Here is a 10,399-nt window from a genome sequence, read left to right as displayed (position 1 = left end):
CTAGGTAAAAAGACGTGTGCACTTACCGGGTGCACCTAGCGATTTCTTGGTGGCTGACGCAGTGAGCGGGTGGGGACTGATGCTGGCACTATTTCGTGGAACATGGGAAGGGCTCTAGGTAAAAAGATGTGTGCACTTACCGGGTGCACCTAGCGATTTCTTGGTGGCTGACGCAGTGAGCGGGTGGGGACTGATGCTGGCACTATTTTGTGGAACCTCCCCCTCTTCTCTCCTTTTATCACCCGAACCCCTTTCTCTTTACAATATTGACTGCGGGTTGATTTCTAAAAACTTCAGGAGCTTTTTTGAAAAATAGGATGACGGACGAAAATAATGTGGCAGAAACGTTACTCGCTTTATTAATAGACTAGCACACATACCCGTGCGTTGCAACGGCCACGAAACTGCAGCAGATTCGATTGTGTTTTCAGGCTACGGTTGTGCTTCTTGGTTGTTTCATCATCTACATTTATGAATGAGTACGACCTAAAGATTTTGCTTGATAAAAATGAAGAAATATCTTCTCATAGCTCTTAGTAGTGATATTGGGACCGTTAGATATCTTTCCATCGTAAAATGTAACATCTGAAATTTTGCTTATTTTTGGATGTATTACATGGAGAAGGTGCTTACCGTAGCGAAGCATACCTAATTAACCTCTCAAAACCTAATTAACCTCTCAAAAAAGCACTTCGCCCCAAGTTGCTACAGAATCACATTACATGTCAATACATCGCTTCCAAAAGGAATTTTTTTTTGAAATAAAAGGATAGTCAACCGTACGTAGCTTACTTTGCTTTTCACCAGAGCAGGTAATAAAAAAAGCCTGCCTAATGCCAGGCAGCTGCAAGGGAGTTACGGTCTCACACTCGTTGAGCTGTGCAGTTCCGTCGATAACCAGCAACTCCAGAAGATTTGACTTTTTGGACTTCTTGAGCAATTGGCCAATACCAAAAGCAAATCTGTCCGTCAGCACACCATACAACCTGAAAGAGCTGGAAACTGTGCAGAGAATGCATTTCGTTCTCTGCAGAAAATACAATTGATTTTGCCTCGTGCTGCAATATTTTTGGGAAGATACGTCAACTCTCGCACATACAGGATCTAGTCAGCTTGGACTTGGATTTATTGCATGCATTACTGCGTGGCACCCGGGGCTCGTTCGAGGTCTTCAATCCTTCCTCCTCCGCTATCGACCCACCCTCCATGTTCCGCCCGGCCGCCACTGCCAAGTCCACCTGCTCGCTCATCTAGGAAGTAGCTGGCGGCATCAAGTATGTCGGCAAGCCGACTCAACAGGCGGATGAGTGGGAACTTGTGCAGATCAACCAGCGGACTGGCCGGCCGCACGGCATGTCCGCCCGCTCCTCCGGCGGTGGGCAATAGACGCCCTGCGCGCCTGAATAGGCAAGGCCCTCGGGCTGCAAGCATAAAAAATTCAAGACACGAAGCAAATTGTGAGAGATTGGAGTCGATCATGGGATTTTGTGACAAATTCCTTGGCAGAAGTTGCAGCGAGAGGGGCCTCAACATATCCTTGAAGGATGCCGCTCGCACCTGGGCGTGATGGCGTGTTAATCTTGGAGATGATGGCGGCGTAGCCGACCTTGAGGCGCATTGCGGCGTCGACCCACACGTCGTTGGCGAACCGCACTTTGGGGCCCTCCATGGTCGCCAGAGCTATCGGAGAGGACGCCTCGCACATACCCAATTCCAAACCGATCTCTCTGATGGCTCCTTGCCGCCTGAGCCTCACGTCACGTACGAGCTCACGTATTTGACCGCAGTGCAAACGTGTAGGATCGAGTCGGTCGAGTTCCTTCTCCTACCCGGACGAAAGCCCACTCCAGGTCGGTACGGACCAAAATTTTGCTAGGATGACAACGGACAAAGAACGGACACGTTGCGACCTGCGTGCGAGAGGGGCGGACTGCGGGTTGATTACTGAAAACTTGAGGGGGGTTTTCGCAAAATTACCACGACGGTTGAAGGATTGAAAGAAACATCCTCTTTTTAATATTAGGTATAGATATAGATTGGATCATAGCTCATCATCAATCCGCGCCTCGTTGTCTTCTTCAAACCTGCAAACCCTGGCTTCTGCGTACACCTTTCCGGGCCTGCAGAAGTACCCCTGCTCCGGCGCACAATGGGAGTCGTCGGAGCAGACGCAGAGACCTTCAATGGCGCAGCCCTTGCCCACGACGATGGGGCTGCCCTTGATGCCCAGCACCTGGTCGCTCCATTCGCTAGAGAAGATCCCGTCCGGGTCGTACCTGTCCTTCACCTCAAGGAACTCGCCGGCCTTGGGGTACCTGGCGATGGCACCATCGAAGGCGAAGTTGCGGCTCTTGCCCCAGTGCGGCACGCCCCCGTACTTGCGCAGCGCCATCTGCTCCAGCTCGTCGACCACGTCGGCATGCGCCCGGGGCACGCCGCGGGTGCGGCTCCGGTAGTAGGCGATGTCTACGGCGATCGAGTCCTCCGGCTTGCCGAGGTACGCGGAGGAGGCCTTGACGTAGCGCATCTGCACGCCCATCGCGCCGTGCAGGGTGCAGAACGCGCTCGGGTGGAGGTCCCGGAGCCTCCACACGTCGGCGAGGAACGATGGCGCTCTTGAGAGCGCGACAGTGAAGGCGGGGTTGTAGAGGGAAGGGCCACGGAGGCGCGGGTCCCAGAAGCAGGCGGACTGGAGCCCGTCCTCCGGGCTGTCGACGCACGCGCTGGACGCCTGCATGCTGTGCTGGTAACCCACCACCGGGTAGCTAGTGAAGGAGACGCCGTCGTTGGTGAAGCCGTGCCCCTGACGCTCTAGCGCCACCGTCGACTGCTGCGCTGCCGAGCACCGGGCGTCGTCGTCGGTGCCCCCGTTGTCCTCCTCCCGGCGTTCCTCTGCACGCACGTGTCGTAGTACATTATCATACGTGCAAATAATTATATATATACACTCCCTCCGTTGCAAATTGTAAAGGATTTTAGCTTTTCTAAATACATAATTTTTATTATGTATCCACAAGCAAGTACATTGCTACATGTCAGCGATCTTATAGGTCATCTCATGCAGTGCCACGTAAGATTTTTGATGATGTGGAGGAGAGAGAGCGAGGAGAGAGAAAGGGGTCGTGTTAGATTGATCTCTTTCCTGATGGGCCCAAAGGCCAATCAGGACCTTGATCTGCGCCCTGATCGGGGGCGCTCACCCTATCAATGGGTGGTGGGCCCCTGTCGCGCTGCGCTATATAAACAGGGTGGGGGGACCCAGCTCGGCTCACGAGGTTCGCCGCAGCCAGCCGCCCCCACCGACACACCTACCGATCTAGGTTGCGCAGTAGCGGCGGGAAGCACCACCGCCACCTCACCGGCGACCGGACTCGGCACTGCGCGTCGCTGCCTGGTGCAGACTACACCGACAGAACCCGCGATGGCCAGCAGCTCTGCTGCTCCCACCTCTAGGGGTGAAGGTACCCCATTTCTCTCCCTCTCACACTCGGCACTCACCAGGAACACCATGTCCCTTATGACTCTCTCGATCCCGACTAGATGTGCATCTAGAGATCCTAGGCTAGGCTCTAACAGGTCGTTGTTTCTTGAAACAACTGCCTCATAAGCTAAGGTCCTGTTTGGATCCAAGGGTTAAATTTTAGTTCTGCACTTTTAGTTCAAAATTTAGCTCTTGGAATCCAAACAGGTGGGCAAAAGGCGGCAAAGAGCTAAATTTTGGACTAAAAACTTTAGCTCCCAAAGAGGTCCTAAAGTGGGCTAAAATGTCCTGGGGCGAGCGCTGGATGCATGATACCCCCAGCGCACCCTATCCATTCCCGCACCCTGCCCCTAGCGCGTCGCGCACCCGCAACGTCCGCCGCCGCTCCGCTCGCCCGATCTCCTCCGTCTCCGGCACCAGGGACTTCTTCGGCAGCTGCTCGGGGATGCCGCGGGGAGGCTAGTCGGCCGGCGACGCCGGCTCGGATCCGGACGGCGCGGAGCCTACACCGGAGGGTCGAAGGGCCACCGCCGCCCTTGCACTCGGAGGGCACTGCGAGCCCCGACGGCTCCAGCTGCAGCGGAGGAGGTGGTGCAGTGGCGCCACGACGAACTCGAAGGAGTCCGCAGGCGCGGCGTGCGCCTCGGCGAGCGCGTAGCGGTCCACGCACGGCCACGGTGAGCAGCACCGTGCAGCCGCGGCACAGCGCAACGACCTCCTGGTCGTCGAGCTTGGACCCCTTGCACCCCATGGCTGGAGGCTGCTGGTGCGCAAACGGTACAAGTACGACGGAGGCAGCCCTCTCAAGTGGAGCAGAGCAGGCAGTGTATACCGTCCACTATACCCTACCCTCCCTCCTTGCTACTCGTACTTGCCCCCCATTAATGGCAAATCAGTCATTGTTACTGTCGGATCTCTAGCTATAGCTGCCTTTGCATTTGGGACTGCCTCCAGTTGGCCAAGAAAAACTGTGGAATTTGTCATCTGTTTAATCCCTATTTGTGTCTGTAATTCGTTGATCTGTTCTGTACTTTTCATTACTTTTAATCGGTTGAACGAGGGGCAAATCATATACTGCTGTTAAATGAGGGGTAAATCAGTAATTATTTGATGAAAGTCTAAAGTTTAGCCCATGGATCCAAACAGACTAGCAGAACTAAACTTTATGAGCTAAAGTTTATGAGCTAAAATTTAGCCCATGGACTACTGATCCAAACACCACCTAAATTGTAGGACTATCAGACAACTCAACAACCATTGTATGAGTTATTGTTGCCATGCAACTCATAATATTTTCTTTTTCATATGCACAAATTAAGCTACCAGACAACTTATAACACAACCTATTGTATAGGTTTCCTGTTGTGAGTCGCCTTAAGATTACGTGGCAATGCATTAGACCGCCTATTAGACGACACCAATGTACTTGCCCTAAGAGTAAGGGCAGGTACATTGCTATTCCTCAGCAGTCTTATAGTTCGTCTCATGCAATGCCACGTAGGATTTTTGCTGATATGGAGGAGAGAGAAAGAGGTCATTGTTTCGCAAATCAACCGTCTCATAGGCTAGATTTTAGAACAATGAGACGACTACTCCACCATTGTACGAGTTGTGGTTGCATGGAACTTACAATATTTCTTTTTTTCATGCACAAATTAAGCAAATAGAATTACTATGAGACAATTTAAAAAGACAATCCATTGTACATGTTTGTTAAGCCGTCTCAAGATTACATGTCCATGCATGAGACCGTCTGTGAGACAGCAACAATATACTTACCCTAACATATGTCATACATAATAAAAACTATGCATCTAAAAATCTTAAAATTTCAAAAGCAGCAGTATATCTGGTTGCCTAAATAGGTGAGGTCGGCGTGTACCTTCAACTCTGGCGGCGACGATCTCGTGCGCTGGTAACGACCAGAAAGCGGGGAAGTCGTTGAGGCCATTGCCAGGGGACGAGATGTCGACGCGGTTGTCCTCGCGGTAGATGACTTTGCGCTGGTGCGGCAGCCATCTGATGTCGCCGAACTCGTGCAGGCCGCCCCACGCGGCCACCTGGTCCGCCAGGTCCGATTCGTCACGCGTCACGAACGTGACCGACCGTTTGAACAGGGGCTGCAACGCCAGAGTTACCTGCGTATACGCAAAGGAATCATCACAAGAAAATACATACGGCTTAAGACACTTTGCTTTAACGTTGTCCATCAGATGGAAAGGGGGTTTGGCTCTTTCTCATGTCCTTTCATTTCAACAAAGAAGCGGTCTCTTTGAACATGACATCATCGTTCTGTCCATTTACTTGACATTTGCCATTAAGGTTGTATGACTGATTTAAGCTGTACACGCAAAGCAAATGGACAGAACTATATGGCAAATCATTTGCGTAGCGACAAATAAATATTTAGATCGACCAAATGAATACTAGACTATTTTAAGCAAAGCAGAGAGTACCTGAGATATGACACCAAGCACGCCAAGGGATACTTTCACCGCGTCCAGATCCGGGTGGTCGGCTCCAAGTTCCCTAACCACCGCAAACCCCTGACTCGCCGGCGCCGGCGTCACGATCCTAATCCCAACCACGTACTCGTGCACGGCGCTCCCCTTGCCCCACAGGGAGCTCCCGTGCGCGCCGGTCGCCAGGAGCCCGCCGACGGTGACTGCAGACCAGTACGGCGAGTTGGGCAGGCAGAGCCCCGCCGCGGCGGCGACTCGCATCAGGTCGCTGAGGACCATGCCGCTCTCCACCGTCAAGAGTCCTTTCTTGCCGTCGATCTGCACCGTCCGGTTCAGCCACCGGGTGCTGATGATAGTGCCGTCGCGGCCGCCCGGGCAGGTTAGTTTGGTGAAGCTGTGAGAGTACCTGGTGGCGACCTTCACCTTCCGTTTGGCCACCGCCGCCGCCGCAACGGCCGCCAGGAGCTCCTGCTCCGTGCGTGGGTAGATGGCGTTGGCCGCGCGGCAGATACTGCGGTCGGGGAAGTAGCCATTAGCGTTGGTGACGGTGCAATTCGACATGCCATTCGAACACGCTACTGGATCCAGCGGAGGGCTTGAGCTGGTGAGTCGAATTATTAGGGTAAGGATGAGGAGGAGTAGGAGTATCTGCATTGCTCGTGGTCGCACCAATGTAATCACCGTAAACCTATCTTCTCTGGATCTTATAGTGTTCCCAACCTTTGTTAGCCAAACCTCGCTGGCATTAGGCCAGCCCCTCAACTCTCTCACACGCATACAACAGACCTGCCCTTGCAGGCTGCAGCTCACGCGCGCGCACACTACTACTGAACTTGGAGGGAGAGAAGAGAGAACAGAGCACACAAGAAATGGCGCCGCTGAACTCAGGCTACAGCTAGCCATCTCCTTTTTATTTATAGGCTGCAAATGACAGGTACAAGGTATTGATTTCACCTACCACCTGCCAGCTATCATCCATCTACTAGACCATTGACTCACTACGTTTCAAAGGGTTTTGACTTTTTTTCCTTTGAAACTAGACACAACGAATGTCTAGATACACAGCAAAAGTCAAAACCCCTTACAATTTTGAACGGAGGGAGTACCGTCTACTAGGTACTGATATTAACCATCTACCATCAATAACCTACCAACTACATTGATGAGCAAGAGCAAACGTAACGAGGGAATAATTGTTTTTGTTCTTCAACTATCAGCCGAGTGGGAGGTCTCAACCTAGTGAAAGTTTTCCACCATCGTTGTAGTTGTCATGGAGTAAAGACTTACTCCTTGCGGGAGATCTCTACCGCAAAGGAGTCTTCGACCACTGCCGAAGTTGTTCTGGAGAAAGTACTTCCTCCTTTTGGGAGATCTCCACCAGGTGTCTTCCACCACTGCCGAAGTTAGCATGGAGGGAAGGCTATCCTTCTAGTGGAAGTCTTCTCGTGGGATGTCTCCACCGGATAGGAGTCTTCCACCACTGTTGAAGTCATCATGGAGGAAGGCTTCCTCCTTGTGGGAGATCTCCACTAGGTGAGAGTCTTCTTCCTTGTCGAAGGTCATCTCCAGGTAGGATTTTTCCACCACTATCGAAGTCATTTTTTGGAGGAAAGGTTCTCCTCGCGTGCAAGTCTTCCTCCTCATAGGAGGTCTCTACTAGGTCGGAATCTTCCATAGTCGTTGAAGTCATCATGGAGAAAGGCTTCCTCCTTGCGGGATATCTCCACCGAGTGGGATTCTTCGTTCTCATGGAAGGTGTAACATCCCGCAAAATTGCGAAATGTTAATTTTAGCAAAAAGTGAAATTTTAAAATTTTTGTTTGATTGTGTGAACCATAAAAATTAAGTTGCAATTTAAGATTAAAAATTTCTCTTTCTCTCCCAAAATCCCTAGTAAATAAAAATGGTGCACTAAAATATTTAATCATGACCCTTGCATGAATGAGTTGAATTTTTATTTGGATTTAGCTGGAATTTATTTGCCTAAATTCAAATTTGAAATCTAAACTCAATTTCAAATTAGAAAAAAACCCAAAAATACCAAGACTTACCTAGGCCGAAAACGACCGCGGCCCACATACCGTGCCGGCCTCCTTCCCTTCGCTGGCCTGCTAACGCCACCGCCTGGGCTGAAAATCACCCCGCCACCACGGCCTAGCTACCGACCCGCTCGGCCTGCCCGTCCACTTACGCCATCGCTGCCCACTCCTTTCCCTTTCTCTCTTGCTGATAGGTGGGACCCACCTATCAGCTTTCTCTTCGACCTCCGCCTCCTCCACTGACACACTATGCTGTGCCACCCCGTACCGCTCCTCGCCTCACGCCGCGACAAAGGGAGCCGTGGAGTCTTCCAGACGCGCGCGCCGCACCCCCCTGACCCCGCACCCACCAACCCTCAGCCTTGGACCCGCTGGATGCATGCCACGCTGCCTCCGCACGCGCCTCGAAGATCACCGGCTGTCCGCTCGAACCCTGGCACTAGAGCCCTAGGTGCGCCGCTATATAACCCCCCGCCTGCACTGTTTCGGCACGCCGCGAGCCCTAGGGGCACTCCCACCTAACGCCGCCACTGAGAGGAAGAAGAAAGGGAGGAGGGGGAAGGGGAGAACCGAAGTAGAGAAAGGGGAATGCCGCCGCTGGAGCAGTCCGTGGCGCGGCAGCTGACAAGCTGGCATCCACCCGTCAACGCCCCCGTCCCTGTGCATACCTTCACGGCCTCAGCCTCACCCAGCCTCACCTCGCCACTGCGCTAAGACCACGCCACTGAGAACCAAGGTGAGCCCCTACCTTCTCTATTTTCCGCCGCTCAGTGTCGAGAACAAGGCCGTGGCCATGGTCAACCAGGGCCTATGTGCGTCGTCAGCCCCACCACTGTGCGCTGCTCCTGTCCGGCCTTCGTGCCATGTGCTGTGCAGGTGCCTTCGCCCGGCCTAGCCTCACCACCGTCACGCACACTTGCCAGGCTCTTGCCACAGACCACCGCCGTGGCAAACATCGTAGCCTTTAGGAAGCCCCAAAGGCGATGCCTTTGCGCTTCGGCTAGCTTCGCCTCGCCAAGAACCAGCCTAACCTCGAGCTAACCATCCTTGCCGCCAAGCCTAGTTGTCTCCCGGAGTGCCACCGCCGCTCGCCGGTGGTGCCACGCCCGCCCGCCACCGTGAGAGCCTAAGGGAGAGGCCAAAGCATTGCATGGCTGCGGCGTGGCGCCCATAAGCCAAAACACGCACTTTTGGTCGTTGAAAGGCAGCCCAGTGCACGCTACGCAACCTCGCCGGAGCCACCCGAGCGCCACTGCCCAAGAACACCCCATCCCCTTCACCAGCAAAAATTAGGATCAGGCAGCCATTTTCCGACCGCCACTTGCCGTAGGGCCGCCGGGAAGGTTATCCCCGATGAGCCTCGACAGTGGTCGTGGTGGAGGGGAGCGGCAAGACGCGCCCCGCCGCCGGCTCACCCTGTCATAGGCGTGGTCCACGTGAACCACAGTCCGTGGTTCACGGTGGACCAAGCCCCGAGCCGCATCGTTAACCGCGCCACATGCTGGATATCACGGGGGCTTGGCCACACGAGCCGTAGAGTATCCATGCCCAGGCCGCGCCCCAGTGGCATCCACGTCATCTCTACGTGGATGCCACGTAACGCTAACGCCTGCCTACAGCCCACCTAGAGCCCTTGTGTGGCAGCAAAGGTGGCAACCGCATGGGAGACGCACAAGTGCCACCTTAGCGTTAGCGACAACCTAAAGCCCCCCTAAAAACCACCTATAGACTACACATGGCTGCTGACTCCACAGCCGCGTGGCTGACGCGTGTGCACCACCTAGGCACTACAGATAGACAACAGCTAGCCTAGAGACAACCTATAGCTACCCTATAGCTACCAGGTTGCCACATCAGCATGTGGGGCCCACCGACCCGTGGACCCGTTGACTGTTGACTTTGATCGTTGACCAAGTCAATGTTGACATCATCAGAGCCCACTGATGATGTCAGCAAGACACGTGGCACGCTCTGGTGCTACCACGTGTCACCTCTAGGAATTTTCTTATTTTCACAAATTATTTAAAAATCCAGAAATTAATTTAAACTTCAAAAAATCATAACTAATTCATCTTAACTCCAAAAATTATGAAACCAGTTTCATAATTTCTCTAAAATCATGTAGAACACGATACACTAGTCCTTGATCTTGTTTGGGTCTTCCATGGCCATCTTTTGTTTTCTCTTTGCAATTAGACCCTCGGTAATTATGGAAATCGTGTAATTAGGATTTGTCGAAGATTTGGAACTGAAGTGGGAGCTGGAGCTGTTCGAGGACCACTATGAGGAAGAAAGCAAATCCATGTTCATGACCATTTGATTTGAATACCCATTACGCATTGCTACTAGTATGCTAGTGCTTTATTTGTTCACTTGATGATGATGAACCATATAGAGCCTCTTTTTATGACTTGAAT

At 52.7% G+C, this 10,399-nt stretch overlaps 1 protein-coding gene across 1 annotated transcript; it reads right to left on the bottom strand.

Moving 5' to 3' along the window:
• Positions 1-1,993: 1,993 nt before the first annotated feature.
• On the bottom strand, positions 1,994-6,826 carry LOC117861505 (probable L-gulonolactone oxidase 4). The gene is made up of 3 exons (XM_034745076.2): positions 5,938-6,826; positions 5,364-5,619; positions 1,994-2,892 (listed from the first exon to the last, which is right to left on the bottom strand). The coding sequence occupies exons 1-3, from the start codon at positions 6,718-6,720 to the stop codon at positions 2,042-2,044; spliced, it is 1,890 nt and encodes a 629-aa protein (XP_034600967.1). The 5' UTR covers positions 6,721-6,826; the 3' UTR covers positions 1,994-2,041.
• Positions 6,827-10,399: the final 3,573 nt, after the last annotated feature.

The sequence above is a fragment of the Setaria viridis genome, chromosome 6 (assembly GCF_005286985.2).
Source record: "Setaria viridis chromosome 6, Setaria_viridis_v4.0, whole genome shotgun sequence".
Classification (NCBI taxonomy): Eukaryota; Viridiplantae; Streptophyta; class Magnoliopsida; order Poales; family Poaceae; genus Setaria; species Setaria viridis.
Note: the sequence above shows the minus strand (reverse complement) of the source record. Positions and strands in the feature narration are given on the sequence as shown.

Excerpts from the sequence above, each read along its gene's own strand:
- LOC117861505 (XM_034745076.2), bottom strand. The coding sequence starts at position 6,720 with ATGCGTGTGAGAGAGTTGAGGGGCTGGCCTAATGCCAGCGAGGTTTGG. Across the intron at positions 5,620-5,937 it reads TGCTTGGTGTCATATCTCAG|GTAACTCTGGCGTTGCAGCC; the intron begins GTACTCTCTGCT and ends GCGTATACGCAG. Across the intron at positions 2,893-5,363 it reads CGTCGCCGCCAGAGTTGAAG|AGGAACGCCGGGAGGAGGAC; the intron begins GTACACGCCGAC and ends ACGTGCGTGCAG.